A 25,813-nucleotide genomic window follows, 5' to 3' on the forward strand; every position below is an offset into this window, starting at 1 on the left:
AAAACCTATCAAATATCCTCCATGCTTTGCGGTTTGAGTGTGAGAAATCGTTTTTGTTGACAGATGACATTGACAACGACTGCTTCTTAGCATTAAGAGTAATACAGGGTCCCAGCATGACAAGTAATTTCTATAATAAAAAGTGGGATGGTATTTTTGCTGCAAGTTGTAAGATGCTGCCAAAGTCTTGGTAATACAGGTAAAGGTTTCCAGGATCAGGTTGCAAAAACCTGATGTGGAATCTTTGGTGAAGATGCTGATTCGTTGGTGATAAGACTGAAGCGTTGGCAATTTCAGCCTTCTTAAGCTCTGAAAGGTGCTTGAAACTGATGTCATGAGTTTACAAGCTGTAGTAAGCAAGATCAATGTTGAATAGCTGCAACTTCTCAAGAACATATTTTCTTGGTAGATGGTTTTTAGGAGAGGTATATTTGTGTTCCCCAATGTCCGTAGAAGATGATGGTTTCGCTCTTAGGCTCGGATGCAAAGGATTGGTGGTTTTTGGCTGCCCAAAAAGCCAGGTAGTTTCTGTCGTTATTGGCAGAGCTGGGCAGCCGCTCTTTTAAAAAGAATATTGCTCTTGCTCTTCGATGAAAGAAGAGCTCATCTTTTGCCACTCGCTTTTTTCCCGACGTTGCCAATCACTTCTAAATGGTTGTACTCAACAGGCGCAACAACAGAAGAAGCATGTGCATGTGTAAAGAAAACACACACTACCTAGTAATTTTTGTGAATTGTTTTGATTACGCAGACAAATTGCAATCATTAAAACATAATTTTTAACATAAGAAAATATTACTTTTTCAACTATACAGTTTCACCGGGAGCACGACATATGGCCGCGGGAAAGTGGCCGCGAACAAACTCACCGGGGTCAACTGAACGCGACGTAAATTGACCGCAGACAAACTGACTGTGACATAAACTGGCCGGCGATCAAATTAACCGTCGATAAATTGGCCGGCGATCAAATTAACCGGCGACAAATTGGCCGTCAAAAGGTCAAAATTTTAAACTCGGTAGTATATGATATGTAAAGTAAATATTTGTTTGTAACTATTTCCTTTGTTTTTAACAAAATTTTTTTTTATTTCAATACACATTGAAACGTTTATTGAAATAAACAGAAATATTTCCGGAAATACGAGAAATACGAGTAACAACATTAAAAGACGTTCACTGCAAAACACATATGACACTACATAATATGGGCACTAAAATTTACACAAGCTGTTATTTGACAAACAAGGAAGTTTATTGCGCAAATTGTAGGTTGTGGGCGATGCCTCTGAGAAAATCTAATATGTCACGATTTGCAAAATCTTCAACGATGGTTTGAAGTCGCGCATCCAGATCCTTGTATTTTCTCCTTTTGGCAGGAGGCCCTTGGGCACAGAGCTCCTCAATCTTCTTTTTGTTTATGTTCTGCAATTTCCTTAAAGCTTCTATAAATTTCCAAATGGTTGGGTGTTGCATTGATAACATCCTGTTTATTAGACTGTGGTGACCTTCAACTTTGTTGTTGGTTCTGGCTTCGCCATTTAACACCCGAACATGGACGTTCCAGAAGTCATGTGAATATGGCGGGTCTCTTCGGAGCTGAGTTCGAAAGCGACGCCCGATGTAAGTACGCTCAAAGTAGTCGAGAAGCGGAAGCATTTCATCAGGCAAAAATTCCTCTAATGTTTCAAAAGCCTCAATCAGATGCTGTATTGGAACAAATGCCAAAGCCGGTATGTGACGCAGCAGTAGTGCAAATTCTTGATCATTTTGATACCTTCTTTGAAGTCCGATTTGCTGCATGTGCTTCCTGACATTTTGAAGAAGAGACAAGAAATCTATGAATATGGGTCACCGTACAAGAAGCCAAAAAACTCTACGAGTGGCAACCTTGACTGCAATACACATACTGGATAGTGACTAGATAGCGACTAGATAGTGAATTACAATTTTGACCTTTTGACGGCCAATTTGTCGTCGGTTAATTTGATCGCCGGCCAATTTATCGACGGTTAATTTGATCGCCGGCCAGTTTATGTCACAGTCAGTTTGTCTGCGGTCAATTTACGTCACGTTCAGTTGACCCCGGTGAGTTTGTTCGCGGCCACTTTCCCGCGGCCATATGTCGTGGAACCAGTTTCACCCAACCAAACCATTTAAAAACACTGTAGATTGTGGAACATTTATCGGCATTTCTTCCATCCATCAAAGATACCACAACAAACAAGCACTGATGTATTGTATTTCCATCGATTAAATGAGCCGTAAAAAACAAAAATTGTAAGCTGCCCTTGAATACAAGCTGCACCCGAACTGATTATTGAATGCACGGAAATGAGTATACCAGTATTTCACCAAAATAAGGCAACACAGCCTAGATATCTGGTAGGGTGTTGCAAGAAAATACCACTTCTCTCATCTTCTGATTCCATTCAAATTTTGGGTTTTCAAACCCTCCTAAGTCCTAATACAAGATTCAAAAATAGTCAAACCTCGTGAGAAACATAGTAGTTATAAAAGATAAGTTCCTGGTTTTCTCGGCAATCTCTCAAATGATAATGTGATTATAACCAAAAACGATAGGCTTTGACGGGCTTTGAGTTACAATTAGCTTATTTTTCGTATATATCTCCCAAAAATGACACTGCAATTAGCAAACAGTATTTTCCCTAAGTTTTCATAATAGTTTTCTAATCGTTGTGCATGAGCTAAAGTCATTTTGACATGAATTTTACTCAGTCATGCCGTAGTGGCATCTATTAATTCACACCATAGTGACATCCTAATTCAATTATGCCATTTGAATGCTAACATGGGGTGACATTGTACTGGTGATAGTTACATGACAAGGTTATTTTGCTTGAAACATTGTCATTTTCCACTGCAATAATGACGTCATAATGATGTAATACAATATTTCACCAAAAACCGTTTTTTGAGTTGAAATTTGAATTTATATTATCTTAATCACAAAACATATACAAATATTATAAGCAATCGCAAAAAAATCATGAATACATATCAAACTGAACCAATATGTTAATGCAACCAGCGACGGCAGCTAGAGGAAAAATATCCTGACCGCAAAGGATTAATCTTCAAAACTGATGAAACCTACATGGAGTAGGCAGTGCTATCCCTGGGAGTTAATCGTAAGTTGTTATAATTTGTCTACTGTCAACGGGTCGATAGCAACACATCAGCTTCTTTCTGAGTTAATTGGCATGCTCAAAAGGTTGCCCACCCCTGCCATACAGTATTAATCTCTGAATCCAATTTATAATAACTATGAAGCACAAACCTATACTAAAATGCAAAAAAATCACTAACCTTTGGAATTTGATGAATCTTGCTCTTGTATTTCGTTCAATGGGATGGAATTTTGCCCTAAAATTTTCAATACAGGGTAAGATTAAAAGCAGTCATGTTTTAAAGTTGACATGAAGATAGGACTGGGCAGGCATTCTAGAAATTGAATATTCCGAATCTGAAACCTACAATAATCGAATCCTAAATACTAAATTATTTGTTCCTGTGCACATTTGAGCGTTAACGACATAGTATGCACTTAAATCCCATACTATGTGCGTGACCAGTGTTTTCTACTAAATACAAGTAACTTGTTTCGTGAATGTCTTTACGACTCGAGTAAATATTACTTTTTCCTTTGCAATCTTAGTCCAAATTCATATAAATGTTCAACATGCCAAAAAGAAACAGTCATCATGACTCTGTTTGACAGGGTTGTAAAAAAATAACCCAACCCAGGTTTTATGGGGGGAAATGTGGGTGTTTTCAAACCAGCCAAAACATGATTACAAATTAATTTGTTAGTATATATCTATATGTGTTTATTTGGAATTATGCAAAATATTGTTAATGCTTTATCATATATATTGCATAAATGTTTCAATGATTGTTGTTTTGATTACTGTAATGAAATTAATGAATCTAAAAAGCTGATGTTAATCTTTTATAAAATTTATAACAGATTGTTGCAAAAGTTGAAACACCACAGGTAACTTCATAGTGTTATTTGAATTTTTAAACTATTAATAGTGATACCTTAAAACTCTAACGTTCCTAAACTCTGAAAACAACTCAAAATATAAACTACTTCTTATACAAAATTTTGCTCCAGAAGCAGATTTTTCCTTAGTATTCAAATGTATATAATTAATGAAAAAAATTTCTTGACATGTTTGTTTTTTTATTGAAAATGAAAATCTTCGAGTAAAATTTTTAATACTTTATTCCTTTGGACTTCCACTATTACTGAAGTAAGTTTATGTTGTCTGAACCGTGCTAACCAAATTTTATAGTAAAAAAAACAGGACAGAGTTTGGCACTCTGAAGGTTAAATTTATTTATATTTTTCTTTTTTTTTAAATATCCCGGGCAACAAGTCCAATGAACAATCATAGTTTTTCAGCAGACAAATGGCACATCTAAAATTGTTTTCAATAAACTGACACAAGCTAAGCAAAAATTGGCCAACCCAAAAATAAACATATTTCCATTGGTGGCATTATTTAGAAATATGACATAACAAATGAACTGTATACATACTGTTTGTAGGAAAGTGGATCAACGTAGAGCTCAAGTTGATTTGCTGCGACACAGTAGATTTATTGTAATAGATGCTGTTCTTCATCGAATCTTCTCCTTCATTTGTTTCATTGTGGGGAAATGTATTTTTTACGGAATTTGTCAACATAGCTGTTTCAATTGAAGGCTTTGTTGAAAGAGTTTGTGTTCCAAATTCAGGAATGATACCTACAAATGGTGAAACAAAAAATTTGTTGGTAATAAAAAAATCAATATTATTACTTTCTTTTCACTGTGATCTGATAAGTGAATCAAAACCATGGGATAGTCAGGCAAATATGCGTGGCTACATTACCCACTACATTGCATCTAGTACCCATATTTTTCTCACATTCCTATTTTTCCCTTCCTACTTTCAGGCTTGCTTCTTATTTTTGATTGCTGATTAGCATGAGTGTGTTGAAAATATCCATATACTTTGCTATTATTTTCACTTATTCTACTAAACTAAACATGAACATAAATTCTAACATAAGAATACAAACAAGATGGTGGCAAAAGCAACGGCAACTCAACCCCGTCACTTACTTGATGATGGCATACTTTTCCGCAACCCTAATGGTTTCCAATGACTGACGCCATAGGCACGAACCTACAGGGTGACCACGTCACTCTATGAATGCTAGCAAAGGGTAGCGGTAACCCCGTTGCTCAGAGAAGTAAAAATACTCTTTACCACACGACAACATAAAGCGTAGATCAAAGCGGTAAAGCAATTTTGCTACAAGCACATCTTACGCACCATCGGGTGAACTGGTTTCCCATGAGGAGTATGCAAGGCATGACTACAAGCATTTTATTTAGGCCACATAATTTTTTGGAGATGAGCAGTGAATCGGCCTCTTTGTTGGAGTCAGACGGGCAATTTTACATGGTTTCTTGAAACCACTTGGCACAGAACATTGTGTTTTATATTATTTTCGTGTTCACGTCAAACGTTTTTAACATAAATCCAACCAACCATCATAAAACCTTTACACTTTGCTGACAACTTTTACACTGCAGGTTAAATGATTTTTTAGACAATGTAATATGTGACTCGCAAGTTTTAAACGGCATTCTCAAGTTTTCACAAATATTTTGATATTGCTTACAAAAACATTTTGTTCTTGTTAGGGAGAAATGAGCATGTATTAGCTGGGTATGGATATATGATTTTCTGGGCAATCTCTCAAATGAATAATGTGATTATAACCAAAAACGATAGGCTTTTACGTCTGCAATGCAACTGTCAGTCAAGATTTGTTAACACATACAGACTTAAACTTAATATTTGAATGCATGGGAACTTTGATTAGAAGAATTCAAGGTACTAAAATATTCAGACAAGGACATCCCTTGTTGTGACATTATTATCATAAACACACTTTAAGTTATTGTTAAAAAGAACAAGGTTTCATGTATATTACAATAATTATGTAGCTTTCACAGTATCATACAACAGGGGCAAGCAACCAGTTGCTCAACCGATCACCAGTATTCCTTATATTGATGGCAACTGCACCATGCTTTCACTGTTTTCTAGGTCATACTTTCAATTCACCATTAGTTTTTAGTGTATAACTACCACTATCATTATAATGATTTTAATGAGTTACAATTAGCTTATGTTTCGTATATATCTCCCAAAATGACACTGCAATTAGCAAACAGTATTTTCCCCAAGTTTTCTAATCGTTGTGCATGAGCTAAAGTCATTTTGACATGAATTTTACTCAGTCTTGCCGTAGTGGCATCTATTAATTCACACCATAGTGACATCCTAATTCAATTATGCCATTTGAATGCTAACATGGGGTGACATTGTACTGGTGATAGTTACATGACAAGGTTATTTTGCTTGAAACATTGTCATTTTCCACTGCAATAATGACATCATAATGATGTAATACAAAATTTCACCAAAACCGTTGTTTGAGCTGAAATTTGAATTTATATTATCTTATTCACAAAACATATACAAATATTATAAACAATCGCAAAAACATCATCAATACATATCAAACTGAACCAGTATGTTAATGCAACCAGCGACGGCAGCTAGAGGAAAAATATCCTGATCGCAAAGGGTTAATCTTCAAAACTGATGAAACCTACATGGAGTAGGCAGTGCTATCCCTGGGAGTTAATCGTAAGTTGTTATAATTTGTCTACTGTCAACGGGTCGATAGCAACACATCAGCTTCTTTCTGAGTTAATTGGCATGCTCAAAAGGTTGCCCACCCCTGCCATACAGTATTAATCTCTGAATCCAATTTATAATAACTATGAAGCACAAACCTATACTAAAATGCAAAAAAATCACTAACCTTTGGAATTTGATGAATCTTGCTCTTGTATTTCGTTCAATGGGATGGAATTTTGCCCTAAAATTTTCAATACAGGGTAAGATTAAAAGCAGTCATGTTTTAAAGTTGACATGAAGATAGGACTGGGCAGGCATTCTAGAAATTGAATATTCCGAATCTGAAACCTACAATAATCGAATCCTAAATACCAAATTATTTGTTCCTGTGCACATTTGAGCGTTAACGACATAGAATGCACTTAAATCCCATACTTTGCGCGTGACCAGTGTTTTCTACTAAATACAAGTAACTTGTTTCGTGAATGTCTTTACGACTCGAGTAAATATTACTTTTTCCTTTGCGATCTTAGTCCAAATTCATATAAATGTTCAACATGCCAAAAAGAAACAGTCATCATGACTCTGTTTGACAGGGTTGTAAAAAAATAACCCAACCCAGGTTTTATGGGGGGAAATGTGGGTGTTTTCAAACCAGCCAAAACGTGATTACAAATTAATTTGTTAGTATATATCTATATGTGTTTATTTGGAATTATGCAAAATATTGTTAATGCTTTATCATATATATTGCATAAATGTTTCAATGATTGTTGTTTTGATTACTGTAATGAAATTAATGAATCTAAAAAGCTGATGTTAATCTTTTATAAAATTTATAACAGATTGTTGCAAAAGTTGAAACACCACAGGTAACTTCATAGTGTTATTTGAATTTTTAAACTATTAATAGTGATATCTTAAAACTCTAACGTTCCTAAACTCTGAAAACAACTCAAAATATAAACTACTTCTTATACAAAATTTTGCTCCAGAAGCAGATTTTTCCTTAGTATTCAAATGTATATAATTAATGAAAAAAATTCCTTAACATGTTTGTTTTTTCATTGAAAATGAAAATCTTCGAGTGAAATTTTTAATACTTTATTCCTTTGGACTTCCACTATTACTGAATTAAGTTTATGTTGTCTGAACCGTGCTAACCAAATTTTATAGTAAAATAAAAACAGGACAGAGTTTGGCACTCTGAAGGTTAAATTTATTTATATTTTTCTTTTTTTTAAATATAAATAAAGTTAACCTTCGGAGTTAACCTTACCAAACTATATCTTGAATTTAGTCTGAGTTAAAAAGTATATCTGTATGGGCTTATATGTATTTGCTTATGTGCCTATTACAACTGATATAATCTGTCAAACATGGTGCTGTACATTTACAAACAGTGCACATTACGCTTTAAATTGTGTTTTATCTTGTTCATGGTTGGATTTTCTTATAAAAGGTTTAAAATCACAAAAAGCAGGTATATTTAAAAACACTTTTTTTCTACCAAGAAACAATTTTTTGTATTAAAACGTGCCCCAGGCGGGTAAGTAGTTACTTACCCGGGTAGCCACCCACTGGTCACTACAGTCTTGGTTTGACAAGAAAAAATTAGAAATGCCCTTCATACAAACAACAACATAATGACTGAGTAAGTTATCTCAAAACAAACTAATCCAGATTCACTGTGGAAAGGCACTTCTGTGCTGGCTGTTTGTTACCATGAAATTACAACACTTTGCTCTTACACATGACAAAATTCAGCATTCAACAACGATCATTTGTTTGTTTGCATTGTCAGTGAAATAAAACGTATAGCAGTCACTTATTTTTGGAAATTGATAACCTTGTTTTCGTCAAAAAAAAAACTTCCAAGCCTCTCTGTATTTCTCTTTCTAGAATGTTCATAAACAACACTAAATAGTAAAAAAACGGCAGATTTGTGAAGACAAAACACAAAAAACTTTTACTGTCAGGTATGAGACATTCAGAATAATTTAGTATTCGATCCTATTTCGGAATGTTTGCGAATCCTATGATAAATTATTTTTCTCAACAATACTTAAGAGCACTTGTTATTGCCACTGGCATTATTTACAGTGTTCATTTCGTCGATCAATTGCTCTTGATGCGACATGAGTTAGTAAACATTTTAATTATCACTGGCTCAATGGTATACTAGCATCATGGTATTGGCCACCATCCAACGCGCAAACTCGCTTAATTAGAACTTCTGCGATACATTGAGATAACAAACACTGTTGGGTTTTTTCGGTTTAGTGGCTGCATGCTAAACATCATTCTTTTTTGACAGTTTAAAATCCCTTGGTTTTGTTGCTTTTTTCGGTCATTGTTTGCTGGAGGAGTTATTTTATGAAGTTATAATCGTTAGCATTATATTTTTGTTCCCCCACAGACGATGAGGAAGAATAAGGCACACAATAGTTAAATAGGTATTTAGTTAAATGAAACTTTTTAATGCAGTAGCTTGTAGTAACCTTCAGCTTCATAACAGTCACAATTTGTGCACTACAAAAAGTCAATACCCTAAGCCAGGGGTCGGCAACCTGCGGCTCCGGAGCCGCATGCGGATTTTAATTTTAATTTTAATTTTATTGCTACAGTAGAAACAAACAGAAGAACACTCGCGTCTTTATCTCACTGAGCACATTATAGTAATCACATTAATTAAATCTTACTGAATTAACTGCTTTTATAAATGCGACACATGACAGTTTTGTTACAGAGTGTCGTTTTCGTTTTATTGTGAAAATAGTTTTGCGGCTCTCAGTGATTTTTATTTTGTGGAATATCGGTTAAAATGGCTCTTTAAGTGCAAAAGGTTGCCGACCCCTGCCCTAAGCGGTATTCGTATTTCTATTGATTCAATGATGGCAATTTTCGAACCACAAAAGGTTTGGATATCTTTCCCCTTTTCTCAAAGCAATGCTGCTCTGAGGTGAAAAAGTGCTTTTGTTTGTGGATTGTAGTTATGATTAAATGTATTGCAGGTGTGGCACAACCCGCTGTATTACATCGATGACCACGCACTTTATAGTTTACCCAGTCACGAAAAGAAATATGCGATCATGCGATTGAAAACTGAAAATGGACAAGAAATGCTTATTTAAGGAATTTAAACCGGAACCTATTACTGTACTCAGTTTAATTGGTATTTTGGATTTCAATATGATTCATGATCTGAACCCTTTGGATTTAGTACTCTGAATTGTCCATCTCTAAATAACGTTTTTTAGCAACACAGATTTGATTGTTTATGTTTTATTATCTGATGAAATCAACTTAAAATAGATACGGTAAATGTAAAATATATTGTAAAAGGCAAGGGGCTTTTTCACATTAATGACAATGTGTAGACAGATTGCTTCCTTAGTATTTTTTACTGTGGTTCACTTCATCTGTTAACCAACCGATGAAAACATCCAGGTATTGTACAAACAGAGAAACAAGCATTCGTTTAATTATGCGGTCACACTGGATAATGTGACGGTTAATGGTTGATGCTATGCAAGGGTGAACAAGAACACGTTCAAGCAAATGCAAAAATCTACTTGTTGGGTGAGTTTTATATCGATTTTTTTTTTGCTTGAAATCGAATGAGGAAGAACTAAACTGCAAAGTTTTAAAAATCTACTGCAATTGTATGCATGTCCTATATGAAACTAGCACAACAGAAAACAAACCATGTAAGTTACAAAGAAAAAATGTTTTTTTAATTTTTATTGGAACTGAGCTACCCAGTCTCTATTTAACATTATTGTCTAGCCAAAAAGATAAAGTGGCTCAGTAACGGTGACTCAGAAGGGCACCAATAGTATTGCAATAAGCTCAAAGTAAAAGGTTAATAATGGAACAAAGTCATAAATAATCGAATTTCTCTACCACGGCATGTGTAAATCAGCCCTGGCAGCCGAAGTCACAATTGCTAATTCACATTACCTGATCATAACAAACCTGTTCCCATAAAGAAACATCTTTTTTGCCTAATAATTTAACATGGTTACGTATAGTTTAAACAAATTGTCTTTTTCTGTTGACTTGCATAACAAGTCCAATGAACAATCATAGTTTTTCAGCAGACATATGGCACATCTAAAATTGTTTGCAATAAACTGACACAAGCTAAGCAAAATTGGCCAACCCAAAAATAAACATAATTCCATTGGTGGCATTATTTAGAAATATGACATAACAAATGAACAACATACTGTTTGTAGGAAAGTGGATCAACGTAGAGCTCAAGTTGATTTGCTGCGACACAGTAGATTTATTGTAATAGATGCTGTTTTTCATCGAATCTTCTCCTTCATTTGTTTCATTGTGGGGAAATGTATTTTTCACGGAATTTGTCAACATAGCTGTTTCAATTGAAGGCTTTGTTGAAAGAGCTTGTTTGCCAAATTCAGGAATGATACCTACATATGGTGAAACAAAAAATTTGTTGGTAATAAAAAAATCAATATTATTACTTTCTTTTCACTGTGATCTGATAAGTGATTCAAAACCATGGAATAGTCAACATAAAGCGTAGATCAAAGCAGTAAAGCAATTTTGCTACAAGCACATCTTACGCACCATCGGGTGAACTGGTTTCCCATGAGTATGCAAGGCATGACTACAAGCATTTTATTTAGGCCACATAATTTTTTGGCAGATGAGCAGTGAATCGGCCTCTTTGTTGGTGTCAGACGGGCAATTTTACATGGTTTCTTGAAACCACTTGGCACAGAACATTGTGTTTTATATTATTTTCGTGTTTACATCAAACATTTTTAACATGAAGTATCAACCAATCATCATAAACCTTTACACTTTGCTGACAACTTTTACACTGCAGGTTAAATGATTTTTTAGACAATGTAATATGTGACTCGCTAGTTTTAAACGGCATTCTCAAGTTTTCACAAATATTCTGATATTGCTTACAAAAACATTTTGTTCTTGTTAGGGAGAAATGAGTATGTATTAGCTAACGTGAGTAACGCACCGCGACAGTTTCTAATCACTAAGATTTTTGTTCCGTTTGAGAAGCAGAAAATGTGGCCCCAGATCTGTTTTAATGACATTGTTGTAACCATTTGGATCTCAGAATGGCGTCGAAGTGGTCATGTTAAATAGCTGCTGTTGTACTCGAAAATAGAAATGTAAGTAATGTAAACAAAGTTATCGCGTTTAATTTGAATAGAATTGCAACTAGTTAACAAATTTATTGTGATTGTACATATGGTAAACATATAACTACTTCTACAAAATAATCATAATCCAATATTTATTTCACAAATAGTGGAGTTTATTTGTACCTGATAATCTAAAATATATTTGCCAATTTGTGAGATGTTCAAGTGACGTAATTCCATGTTGTGAAGATTTTTTGTAGTTATTACGTCCAGTGCGAAAAACACACACTTCCATTAGGCCTCCGTCTTGGTTTGTCTATAGTTAAAGATGTGCCATTAATGGAGACAATTTTTATGTTTATTGCTTGTTGCTAGATATGGATTAAAATGTTTGCAAAATTCTTCTCGTCAACATACATTTCAACCCACACAAACCTTCAACAAATAAACAGATTTACGTATAAAATATTTCCTCAAAAAAATAGAAAGCAGGCAGAGTGCATGGACTTCACTGAAGCCAGACATAGATATCTTTTTGGTAGTACACACCAGAGTTGGATCAATTGTAATTGAGCTGAATGTAATTAATTACATTTTTCATGTAATTGTAATTGTAATTGAAGCATTTTTATTTTGTGTAATTGTAATTGTAATTTGATTAAATTTTTGCCTAATTACAATTTCAATTACATTGTTATTGAGACCTGGTGTGCTGTATGTGTAACGTCCAAATTAGCATTGTTGTCTATTCCAATTATATGATTTAACTGATAATGATTTATATGATTTGGGTCGCCCAAAACTCCAAATAGCTTTGTCATTGTGTTTCTAGCCTCGTGTTTCTTTGTCTTGAATTCCTTTCATTAGAGCCGATGAGCCATGCTTGCATCCAGTTTCGTTGTGTCATATCTAGTCGCGCATCAGCTTTAATCCCAGCCAATTTGGTACATGTATTGCAGTTGTTATTCAGCAAGTGGAAGAAGAGATGAGACGTGAACTTGCACGTTTGTCAAATGTTTACTTGACAATTGATCTCTGGACTAACCGCAACATGGCAAGTTTCTTGGGCATCACTATGCATTTTGTTGATGCAGAATGGAAGCTACGCAGCTTTGTCCTGGCAGTGGACTCATTTTTAGGGCGGCATACAGCTGAAAACATTGCTGAGGCTTATGACAACGTAATAGAAAAGTTTAGACTTACAACAAAAGTAAAAAAGGTTGTGTCAGACAATGCTTCCTCCATGATAAAAGCATTTCAGGTTTCCCTTCCTGATTTCACATAAAAACTGGTATATAACTGGCATAAAACTGGTGAAGAAATCAATGAGGACAATGAGAAACAGTTGACTCCTGATCCTGAACAAGAAATGATCGATGAAGGTGCTCATTTAAATGCTCTTCTCAATTACTTAACAGAAAGAGTAAGCTGTTTTGCTCATACACAACTACTTTGTATTAAGGATTGTCTGCAAAATTCGGAGTTTGCTAAGTCTGGGAAGCAGCTGGGAAAGGTGGCCAAAATTGTAAATTCAGTAAGAAAATCTGTAAACGCTACCTCTTATTTGCAACGTAAAAAATAACGTTAAGAGCACAGAATGTGACAAGATGGAATTCGCAGCTTGTTATGTTGCAAAGTATCTTAAAGGATCACGAAAAAGTTAACGCGGCTCTCACCTTGATCCAGTCACGGGAAAAAATAACAAATCAAGACTATTTGGCATTGAGTGAGCTCGTGAGTGTGCTACTGTCTTTCAAGGAAGCAATGCAGCAAGTTAAAGGAGAAAATATTGTAACATCCTCTTGCATTTGTCCGGTAGTGCTTGGCTTACTGAAAGCAATGGAACAACTAAAAAACTCAAATTTCCACTATTGCCAGAAACTGGCAGCTAATCTTAAAGACTCTCTTTCTAAAAGATTGTTGCCATATATAAATTCTCCGGACAACAGACTTGCATCTCTTCTTGATCCACGATTTAAAAACAGCTGGATTGAAGATGACGTTGAAAAAGAAGAAGCAATACGTTTGCTAAAAACTCATGTGGCAAGGATTACGAAGAGAGCTGTAGCACAGAGGATGAAAACCCTGCAAAAAAGCCAAAGCTATTTAACTTCATGGCGGAAGGCTTAAAAAAGAAAAGACCAAGAAATTCAATAAGTGAAGTCGACAGCTATTCGGGGGTAGAAACCATGCATTTCGATGAAGACCCACTAATGTATTGGAAGAAGAAGTCAGAAGAACTTCCCACGCTTGCTACTTTAGCCAAGGATTATTTGGGACTAACAGCAACATCAGCCCCGTCAGAAAGAATATCTTCAATTGCGGGTAACGCAAGAAGAAATTTACTGGGGTCAGAAACTTTACGCACCCTAATGTTCATCAAATGCAATCCAACAGTTTTTGAGAAATTGAAAATGTAAATGCGAACCAAAATTTTGCAATTTGTAGTTATCAGGAGCTTCTTTCCTTTTGCATTTATTTTAATTTTACACTCCTTATCGCTATCATCCTTATCGCTGTCGCCTTACCGCTATCAGCTTGGTGTATTCGTTTGATTACATTTCATTGCCTGTCTTGTAGCCTATTCGTTGTTAGTCGTTGCCAGTCGCTCAAACTTTTGGTTGTTAACAGTCACTTAAAAAAAATTTCTGTGTTTGTATTTTTCAGTACTCATGATTAGGAATAGTTGAAATATTCGAAAACATTCGAATTTTTTTTAATTAAAGGGTATTCTGCGTATCATGAATGAAACATGAATAGTTTGTGATTGTTGCTAATTACGTAATGTAATTGTAATTGTAATTTGATATTTTTAGCAGGGAGTAATTGTAATTGTAATGTAATTGAAACATGTAAGGAAGTAATTGTAATTGTAATTGAACTGAATTAATGTAATTGATCCAACTCTGGTACACACCAAGTACTAAAATACAATCAGCTAATGGACCATGTTTAGCTTCTCGTTGTGCTCTGATATAATTAATTAATCTAATTTGTCTACTTTGATATTATCAGTGTTGTTGCCTAAATTAATGCAGGTATTAAAAAATAATAACGGCGCGACACCAATTGTCCCACCACAGCACTTGCTACTCAAATAAAAAGTAGTGTTACTTTAGTGTGCTACTTTTGTTTCACTGGTTTTAACAAAGGCATTGTCGAATACCAGCTAAAACGTTCTTCAAACAATGTCTTATAAAACTGAACTTCACTTAAGCTTATATGAAGCTTAAAAAAGTGTTATAGCACTGAAAACTGAGAATGTCAATTGAACAATATACTTGGTTGTAGAGGTTCAAAAGTATTTTTCTGATTTTAGTTCCTTAAAGCTAGTAGTCTAACAACCGATCGCCTGCGAACAAACAAAAAATCTATGAGAGACTGTCCAATGGATCCAGGCAGAATAGGAGAATAGGTAATTAATTTTGTCTTGGCCTTTATCTTCAAATGGTTCCACTATATATAGCATATTCTCCAATGATCGATTTTACACCTTTTCTCGAACAATGTAAGCTATTGAAGTAAAAATCATTTACTTGTTAAATAGCTTTGTTTTGGTTTTACATTGTTTATTGTTGTTTATTATATTGTTGTAATTCTTTTATACAGCACATGTTTAATAGTATGTCACATGAATATGAGCCGACTTTTATTTGTGGCCAACAGTAAATCCAGTTTGACAAACCTGTGCTAAACTTTATAGAATTTATCAAAGTCTGTAGTACTGTGTTAATACAGATTAGAAAAACAATTTCTCCCTTGTTCCCCGATTCCATCATTGCATGCCGCGATGAGGTAATAAACAACTACAATGACCAAGGCACAAAGCATGAGCAAAACAAAATAAATGATACATAATACAATTATTCTACAATCTTATTCCAAAGTTCGTTTATTCCGTTCAATTTATGACGATGTCAGGTCTTTGTTTAAAAACTAGCCTTAGAAACCAGAAAATACTGCTTGGCCAGTTCCTTCACTACGAGCAACGACGAAAGTAAAGATGGCTCTGGTTTCCATAAAGAAAAGACGAAAATTTAAGAATGCCAGCAAGTACAAAAGGTAGCGGCAGACAAAGATAACAGTAATACAGATACTACCCATACTTGCACAAAGTCTACTGCTGTTTTCTTTTCTCCAGGTTCTCCAGCTAATGAGATTAGCAACATGCAATCTCAGATTACAGGTCTTTTAAAGATGGCAAGTGAGATGGAAAAGTGGACCAATGACCTGGAACAATACAGCAGATGGAACTGCCTAATGTTGTACGACTGTCAGGAAAAAAAAAAACATCCCAACTGTCTACCATTGATTTCTTTCTTGTTGAATTGCTAAATACTAAGCTAAATGTCTCAATATCGATAACAGACATAGCCTACATTTTACCATCCTCCAGACATGGCAAGAGCCCAATAATAATTGAACTTGTTTGCAGGCCTGTCCACCATCTGGTGTTTGCCAACACGGAGAAGACTGGCCATTGTAGAAACAGTGAAGAAGCTAGGTAAAGAAACATTTTTGGACCTCCAATGGAACTATATTAATCTACTACAGGGTGGGGCAGAAAAACCTACCACATTTCAAATTGTTACTGTACCAAAGCTGTAGCGGTCTGACAGGAGGTTGAATTGAAATTTTGCAACAAAGGACTTACCATTTGTGTTTCAGGTTTTAGTTTTTATAAGTAAATAATGTTTTGGGCAAATTTTTTAAATTTTGTATCTGTATGTAAAATGGCCTGGACTGGCGAACACCGTGCATTTATTGTGGAGGATTTCATTAGAAATGGGGAATCTGTGACTCGAACGCTAAGAAATTTTAAGACTCATTTCAAATTAAACCGTAATGATCCTGGTCCCAATCGAAAATCTGTAATGCTCTGGGTCAAAAATTTCAGAGCTACGGGTTCAGCACTAAATCGCCTGCAACAATGTATTACATCTCGAGGGTGCCACCTACAGGATGTAATCTTTAAAACATAAATACATCAAATGGTAACCTTTTCACTTTGAGATGAGACCATAAATGTTTTGATTGCTTATAAATTTTGTCTCTTTTTCCTAGTTTGAAATGTGGTAGGTTTTTCTGCCCCACCTTGTACAACCAACAAAGGCGAGCTATTTGTTCTATTAATGATGTTAATAGAATTGAGGCTTATCCACGCATGCTGAGTATTCATTAAATTATGGCACTTTAGTATGATACTAAAAAGGCTGCGCTAGTTTTTATATGCATGTAACACATTTAAATAGGCCAAGCTTGAATTGGGTTGTTTTGATATATGTCCTGCTTGTATGCTTTTGTTTGTGCTAATTCCTTTTGTTTTGTTGTATACCTTTGCACACACTTAATCCCTGAAAAAAAACAAACAATATTTACGGTACTCTAATACACATTTTTAATTTATTGTTATTAACTGGGACATATGTAGATGCTCTCAAGGTAGCTAAAGTGATTTCAATCTACAAAGAGGGTGATCCCAAGAATTGCTAAAATTACAGACCTATCAATCTGCTGTCGCCGTTTTCAAAACTTTTGGAAAAGCCTATGTTTGTATGCAGATGACAGAAATCTTTTTATGTCTGGTAAAAACTTGAATGACATAAAAGTTCAAGCAAATATCGACCTGGAACACAGCAACATCTTATTTTTGTATACAAAAAAAAAACATATAATCTTATCATAATGATTTACAATAATTGTAATTCTCTAATTCAAAAGGTTAAGTAAATCATGTTCTTAGGAATAAATTTAAAAGAAAATCTATCAAACTAACTCAGCAATGATCAGGAAAATTAAACATTATTTAAATAAAGCTGCACAGATGTTTTTGTAACACACTCTAATGGAAAGTCATTTAAGTTACTTTATCCCAGTTTGGAAACATGGTCACCAATCTGTCGTAAAAATAACTCTGAAAATATGCTACAAGTATGCTGAGCAAATATGTGGTTATAAAACCAGAATTCATTCAAATCCCTGGAAGGGCTACAATTCTCTATCTATAAATAGCTTTAAAATTACAAAAATTACAAAATGATTTAATCTTTTGAAATGATTTTGATTTCTCTCGATCTTGTATGCCAATGATAGGTTAAATCAGCGATGTCCAACCTTTTATTAAAGTGGGCCGAATTGTCACTTGAAATAATTCAATGGGCCGCAGAACCTATTAAATTTCAAGAAAAATGGGTACATAAAGTACATACTTTTGGAGTGAAAATGACTAACGGGCCGCACAAAAATCTCAGGCGGGCCGCAGGTTGGACATCCCTGGGTTAAATAGAAAATGCATATATCTAACAAAAATTCATCCCAAGCTTCAGCAAAAATAAACAAAGCTTAAAATGTCGAAACGAAAATTTGGTCATGTCTAACACATCGTACGTTTCACTTTAACCACTTGCAAAAGTGCGCTTTGGGATTGCATTTTTTCAATTGCTGATAAAAGTGTTGCAATGCAAAAACTAAAGTTGCCTGCACAAAGGATGCAATTGCATTGCCGCAGGGTACATCGCAAGAAAATGACATGTGACAGTCAGTCAGTCATCGCACGAGTTGTCTGCACATTGAATGCGACAAGAATCAAATGTGTAGATGATTTTGGGATACAAAGTTGCTTGGTACAATCAAAATGTGGAGGCCTACAATAAGTTAACCAACTTTCAAAATTTTCAGTTAGGCCACACACTACCTCTAAGGTAATGTTCTTTTTCCTCATCACATGCATATTACATATAGGATAAATCACCTAAACTAACATCCTTTTGTTTGGCTATTTAGGTACTCAATAAAAGGCTATAAAGCCCCAATCCAACTTAAATCGCTTCACCCCGTAGAGTTTACTTGTTTGTATCCTTCAGGCTAACCATCCAAGCATGACCAAGTATGTGAGGTCCATAACTAGTCACAGAGCAATCTTGAATCACATACAAAGATGCAAAAAAACAAACATGTTTGTTTCGGTGCAAATATGTTGACATTGTGCATTTAGTGTGCAGACAATAGTGCATGTCATCACATTTTCATGTGAATCGCATCCAATCTTCCATAGTATTACAAAAGACTTAATAAACACACCAATGACATTACACAACTTTTTATGTTAACCAAAATAATACATATATACATCCTTACACTATATACAATGCCAAACAGATAGGTAAAATGTATCTAACTCACTATTTTTCCATCATGTATTCCTGCACAACATATACTCGAAGACGATGTGTAAAATGTTGTACCAGTTACAGTAAGAAAACAAGAACCTAAATCTAAACAAGAGGCAGGACATTGGACAACAAATTTGGATCGAGCTTGTGACCATGGAATTTCTTCAGACGTCTTTGAGCAAGAAATGTGTCCTAAAAACATCAAAAGAAATTGAAGTTATCCAGTTAAACCAGAAGCCGTATTGTAAGCTGTTATGGTTATACAGTAATTAACGAAATCCTGAAAGGGGTTTTGACTCGACTGGCTTTAAAAGCAAAACTTCAACTCTTCATACAAATTACCAAATACAAAACAGTTGTTTTATCTCCACATCGCCAATAGATCCAGCTGAACGTACATTTTTGTTTGTTGAATCATTCAACTGCAGCACCATTGCAAATAATGGCAATATTCCCCCAAAAGCGCAAGTAAAAGAAAACAGTTGATTGGAATTTAAAAAAGTTAAAATCATATCTAAATACAGTCATGAGATAGCAGCAATATTAGAACCTTGCAACCTTTCGCACATGGATACCAAAGCAAGTACCAAATTCGTTGCCTTGGTTGGTTAGAGTGCCTGGCTCATAAAATGCAAATAAAGCTAGCTTCCCAGTTGCGCTACGGTTGCAATACCCTTGAACAAGGTATGAAAAATGCTAGCTTCTGTTCACCAGTCCTGATCCCCATTGTTGTCTTGATAAGAGAGCTGGGCTTGTAATAATGTGGTTCGTGTTTGATTCCCACTATTGCTGCAACAATTGTAAAGCACTGTACAGCGCATTAATAACGATTGCTTTTGTTTAGTGGTCCAGATGAACCTTTCCAAATTCAAGCAATAACATATAGAAATGAAAAAAAAAACAAATAAAAAATGCATGTATCTACAAAAATTTGCAATTAAGCTTGGCAACTGATGAACAATTCCAAATTCGGGTAATATAAAAAAATTCCAGAGACCAAATAAAAAACGAGTATCCTATGAAACTAACAAAAAAAACAAGTTTGGTAACTAGGGCTCGAGCCATGAGAAAACATCGTTGAATTTGAGCCATGCAAAGACTATCTTCCGTTTGAGGATAACGAATGTGATACCACACAGCATAAAGCTGTGTGTAAGCCACCCTTTCAAGACAAAATATCCTGCTAAAATGGGAGGAGACTTATATATCAAACCTAAAGCTTTGTCGCATTTGCCAAAATATCGCCTGTGTATTGAACAGACGCTACTTGTTGAAGAATATTGACTGTCAACGCAATTTAAATTCTTATCATCAAAATTGTACTTCCATTATTGACATTCTTAGCCTATTCATATTTAAATTTGGTACGTTGTGAATACCAATGAAAGTTACTACAACAAAACCGTTTGACAGCAATAACCTTCACGAAAATATTAAGCTAAAATATTAGGCTTTACTTTTAGACGCCTTTGAAATGTTTCACTTGATTGGTTTTTCGACCTTGCTTCAAAACCATTACTTTAATATAAATTAAGGATGGGACAGCAAAAGAGTTACTCAGAGTTGTCGAGTCCAAGTAATTTAAATTGTTACCCAGCTGAGTCCCAAGCACTCGACACAACATCAAAATGTCATTTCATTAATGACTAGGGTTGGAACAAAATTAAAACCATTCGATTCGGCCAAGTCGGAATTTTCGGAATTACTATTCTCGGCACCTACCTAGCTCAGAAATTTAGTCACTCTGATCAATTTGAGACTATTCTTGTCTATTACCCGTAGGCCTAATGCTATTAAGTTGCAATACCACTTATGGTTCATATTAAGAATCACTACTTTTTGCCAATATTATCTCATATTTTTGTTAAAGATAAAAGGTAAATATCACAAATAGTATTGCCTGCTAACAATAGAATAGAGCGTGCCGTTAATATCAAAGTCACTTATCTACCTCTTTGAATTTGTTGGCGTGTAGCCTTTTTCAACTTATTCTCTATCGAATGACCTTGTGACCGAATGAGTTAATGGAAAAATTCAAGAAAAAAAGCAAACTTTTTAGATTTGACAGTGTTTCTAAGTATCAAACAAAAAATGTATTTTGAATTTGGCAATCTGTCTCGAATCAGGTCTCGACCTGCCTGTGTTTGTGTTATAATTGCTGTTATACTTCAGCTAGAAATGTGAACTTTGGGATTAATGATATATATCAGGGGTGTGCAACCTTTTGTACAAGAGGGCCAGATCCCAACAACTGGTTGAAACCGCGGGCCACACCTTTAATTAACATATACGTAGTTAAAAGCACAAAATCAATAACAGTTTCTTTCGTTATTGGTCTTGTGACTTTATTAGGGGTTATCTCCTTGCAGAAATATAAGTTAAGACGCAGCTAACTGCTCAGCAATTGACATCTTTGTAAATTGCGTTCTTGCTTTGCACAAGCTAGCTGTTAGGCCCTATTCGTCTGTCTGTGACGCAACCATACCCTAACCGTTAGGGTATTGTTGCGTCACACACATTCAGCCAAGGTTTGATTCAGCACTGCAAGGGGATTGAAATTGATTGCACATAGCAGACTAAACTAAATTAAAACTCGTTTCGCGGGCCGCACACCATTCAAAATTGTCACTTCTCCGCGGGCCGCATATTTTTCCTTTGCGGGCCACATTTGGCCCGCGGGCCGCGGGTTGCACACCCCTGATATATATAAATGAATAGTGTATTTAACCAGTGCAAAAACAGTTTCTTCAAAATTTTGATGCAAAATCGGAAATTTGCATATAGATTGTGACGGCAATTAACGTATTTTACGGACCATAAGGCGCACCCGATTATAAGGTGCACTGTCAATAAATTGCTTTGATTAGTTTTTTGTTCATACATAAGGCGCACCCGATTATAAGGCGCACCGGCAAGTTTACTTGTTAGGTAATAAATGTAAGCAAGTCACAATAGTATAATAAGCAAAAGAAAAAATGAGCCTAGTGAATATCACAGTTGCTTTTACCGTAGTTTATTGTGTAAGACGGTGGTTTATTTATATAATAATACATAATTATAGGCGTTAGGCGCATGCACATACATTAGGCGCACCGGTTTATAAGGCGAACGATCAATTTATGAGAAAAAAAAAGGATTTAAATTGCGCCTTATGGTCCGTAAAATACGGTAAGCCAACAGACCCTAAATGAAACACATTCAACTTTCTTTTGATGTATTTCTAGACAAGAACAGCAACAGAACAGAGAAAACAATCAAAATGTTGGATCTCGAAAACTATCACATGGTAAGGATCAGCAACCAAATAACAATGTAATTGTAGTAATAGTAATAACAAGACCTGAGTTGCTGCCTGATTGGCAAGATTTTTTCAAACTGTCAAACTACAATGATTCCTTTCTTAAATTGTGTTTTAAGAATAGGATTAAATAAATTTCTTTACTGTGTAATGACATTCATTTGGTGCTCACTTGAGTGAAATGTTTTTCAATCTAATACTTATAACGATTGCAGATTAAAAAGAACCAAAATTGGTAGACAATTTACATTGTATAGACTATCACCAAAATCCTGCCAGCCAAAGCAAATGGCGGCCGTTATTGGTAAAACGTTCATCTATTCAAAAGTCAAAAACTTTTTATATGTATCAGTTTCACTTACTAATTGTGCGATTCTTTAATCCAGCTTGCATGGCACTGCTGTAAACCACATTCCAAAGAAAGACTATCCTTACTACAAATAGCAAGGAACAGAATCTTGTCATTATTCATCAACATTCTATAAACATTCAGTAGTTAGTTATTTAGTCAAACTTCTTGCACATAAACTACCAGTATATTACAACTCAAGTTTGGTAGGCTACTCTTACATGTTGCAATTAGTGCACAACTATCTCTCATTATTGGTTAATAATGGAGGGCTACCAAGATTTTTTTCCTCATAAATTGATCGTGCGCCTTATATGCCGGTGCGCCTAATGTATGGATCATAATGCGTTAGCACGCATGCGCGCAACGTATTTTAATGAGCTTTATACAGTAACCCATACTCCTTATAATCGGGTGCGCCTTATGTATGAACAAAAAACTAATCAAAGCAATTTATTGACAGTGTGCCTTATAATCGGGTGCGCTTTATGGTCCGTAAAATACGGTATACAATTTACACAAAATGCAAATTTGCATGATGCATCATCTATCATGATTTATCATCATGCATCATGATGATGCATCATGCAAAATTAGCTGCGGAAAGACGTTTACACTTTCTTCAATAGTGAATCATTTGCTTTCTGCTCATCTGTTTCACCGCAAAAAAATCATACTTTCAAAGCCTTTTTGTTGAGTGAGCTTAAGTGTTATAACATAGTAACCTAAGCCTATGAAAAACAACAAAATCTTCCTACCAGACTAAATCTAGCTTTAATTAAACCCTAAATAACTAAACGGGCTGTGTGACCTACTTGCGACAAAATAGTCACTCCCTTACAATAATATGGGAAGTTAAACATTAAAACAAAAAAGTGTTAAGTTATTTCAAGTTCAGTGATTAGGTTATAAAGTAAAATCTTGCATTTCTCCAACACATTGCGTTAAAAGTTGTTGCTAATGTATGAAGTTCTCGTAAAAAATTAAAAAATTTGCAATCAAAATAGGCAATTTTCAGCCCTATATATAGCTGAAGGCTAATCACTGCTAAACTTCTATGCATATGCACACAAAAACATCATGTACAACATCACGAGTACTCGAAATCAGGCGAGTTTTATTAACCGTTACCCGGTCTCAATGAGCCTGAGAAATTATGTTTTGGGTAACAGTTTCAATTGTTAAGTAAAGGTGATGAAAAAAATTAGGCCATCCAAAACAAGATTTCGGCGAAAGGGCCACTAGAAGCAACCAATGGCCGGATACAACATTTAATTGTAACACGACAAACAACTTAAGCATTTTTAGGGTCTAGTATAAAAGTGCATAACCATGCACCTCAAAATTACCAAATGATTAGGCCTACATCGCTGTGGGGGTCAAATGATAAACATCATATGACATAAACTTCCGGTGGAAATCCCCATTAAAAGTTGAAGTACTTTAACAAAAATAAACCTACAGGCTAATGACGTATAAATGATGCAATGAGCATAATCTACAACTTGCCAAAAATTCTACGCCTTGCCGTACCCTAACCTTAACCCCCAAAATGGGAATGAAATGTAACTGAGAAAAGCGTCAGAAAAAATAAGGGGAGTCCCAGTTACGTGACATCCAGCAAATGCCACAGTTAAAAATGAAAACCAAATAGCAACATTCTTTGAGAGTAGTGGAAACTCAAACAATACTCAACAACAGACAACCAAACATTAAGGAATGAAGTGTAGCGTTAGTGTAGTGTTATATTGCCGATTGTGCATATCTTAAAGGCCTTAATTGCCATGCTCATTGATGGCTTTAATTGCCATGCTCTCTGACGGTTGACCTCTGCCGTAAAGAAATATTTCTTTTTGTTCATTTGTTATGCGGTACACATAGTGGCTGTTTTGGGAAGGTGACGACCTACCCGCTGCTGACGCTACTACACTACTCTTAATTCTTAAATGAAACCGCTTATTTTTTGCACGATAGTTTAACACAGCGGCGCTGAGATGTAACCGAAATTTACTGTTGTACAATTTATAACGAGATCATAATACCATTTCTACAAAATTTTTACATCTGATGATTTGTGATACATGTTGAAATTTTCTTGTTTTCGCAGTGCATCGCATATATGCGTGCTTCGTTCAAGTTTTGCAACTCCACATCTTGTGTGTAATCACAGTAGGCTATATGTAAATTGTGCTTTCTTCAACGTTCGTTGAAAGCGCATGTTTTTGTTAGATCGCATTTTGTTTTCTTCATCGCTTCCGGCCCCTCTTTCATTCTTGCCGGGGAAGGAAAGATGTTATATAGCGGCCGTTGGGTGCTTCTTCGTTTGTCTCTGGTTGGCGCCCGCGGAATACTCCCCGCACGTGTTAATTTCCACACTGCGCGTCTGTAATGTAAATCTTTATTTTATATGTTAAATGTGTTTCATAAAGCAGTTTATTTCCACCCATGTCCACTGCAAAAACCTAATAAAGTGGACTTATTGGACTAGGAAGTAGGATGGCCATTAACCATGAAAAGTGGGTTGCTACTTTTGAATTGTGGATGAAAAACTACATTGTACTTGTTGCTAAAAGCCACAGAAATTCTACTGCTGGCATTAAAGCGCCTACTGCCTTATAACTTCAAAATTACTCAGCTTTATCATTTTCACTTTCAGCGTGGTGAGTAACAAAAGCTCTCCTGATTGAAATGCAAAAGATGATATCATAATCGTGGTGACCGCAAAAAGAGAAAAGTTGTTGGAGTATCGTTACGGCTTAATCGAGATTAGGAAAGACACTTAGTCTAGCCTAGCAATTTCACAATTCAGTGGTGATTGTTTTAAACTCAAATATACCGGTGGGTTCCACTAAAAAAAAACTTGGATCGATGAGGACATGAAAAATGCTGTTAATAAATTTCTAAAGGTAAACGGAATTGCCCAAGTCTTGCTGCTAATTATAACATGAATGGAAGCATTTTATGCAAAAGGTAGATTTGCCAGGTAGACACCAGGTAAACTTGTTTATGCAGCAAAACAAAATCTGGATGAAGAAGGCAAACCTGATTAGCGCAGCGCGATATTTATTTTTTTTCTGTCTGCAACATATCAGAGGTCCCTCGGGGATAGAACTGGGAAAA

At 35.3% G+C, this 25,813-nt stretch overlaps 1 protein-coding gene and 2 long non-coding RNA genes across 5 annotated transcripts in view; 1 reads left to right on the plus strand and 2 right to left on the minus strand.

The window, feature by feature from the left end:
* Positions 1-22,852, minus strand: part of LOC143446469 (uncharacterized) — a 30,183-nt gene extending 7,331 nt beyond the window's left edge. For 2 of the 3 annotated variants that reach the window (XM_076946113.1, XM_076946112.1), the window contains exons 1-7: positions 22,707-22,852; positions 19,057-19,238; positions 12,058-12,190; positions 10,966-11,172; positions 6,918-6,974; positions 4,570-4,776; positions 3,331-3,387 (exon numbers count right to left, since the gene is read on the minus strand). In XM_076946113.1, the coding sequence (XP_076802228.1) occupies positions 3,331-3,387; positions 4,570-4,776; positions 6,918-6,974; positions 10,966-11,172; positions 12,058-12,190; positions 19,057-19,238; positions 22,707-22,809 (946 nt within the window). In that variant the 5' untranslated portion in view covers positions 22,810-22,852. Of the gene's footprint in view, positions 1-920; positions 2,465-3,330; positions 3,388-4,569; positions 4,777-6,917; positions 6,975-10,965; positions 11,173-12,057; positions 12,191-19,056; positions 19,239-22,706 lie in introns of those variants that run through there. The other variant, XM_076946114.1, reaches the window with a different exon arrangement.
* On the minus strand, positions 12,134-16,390 carry LOC143446476 (uncharacterized). Its single transcript, XR_013113936.1, has 2 exons — positions 16,261-16,390; positions 12,134-16,104 (listed from the first exon to the last, which is right to left on the minus strand). It is a non-coding gene; the product is annotated as an uncharacterized LOC143446476 (long non-coding RNA).
* LOC143446475 (uncharacterized) lies at positions 15,798-16,263 on the plus strand. The gene is made up of 2 exons (XR_013113935.1): positions 15,798-15,936; positions 16,016-16,263. It is a non-coding gene; the product is annotated as an uncharacterized LOC143446475 (long non-coding RNA).
* Positions 22,853-25,813: the final 2,961 nt, after the last annotated feature.

The sequence above is a fragment of the Clavelina lepadiformis genome, chromosome 2 (assembly GCF_947623445.1).
Source record: "Clavelina lepadiformis chromosome 2, kaClaLepa1.1, whole genome shotgun sequence".
NCBI classification, from domain to species: domain Eukaryota; kingdom Metazoa; phylum Chordata; class Ascidiacea; order Aplousobranchia; family Clavelinidae; genus Clavelina; species Clavelina lepadiformis.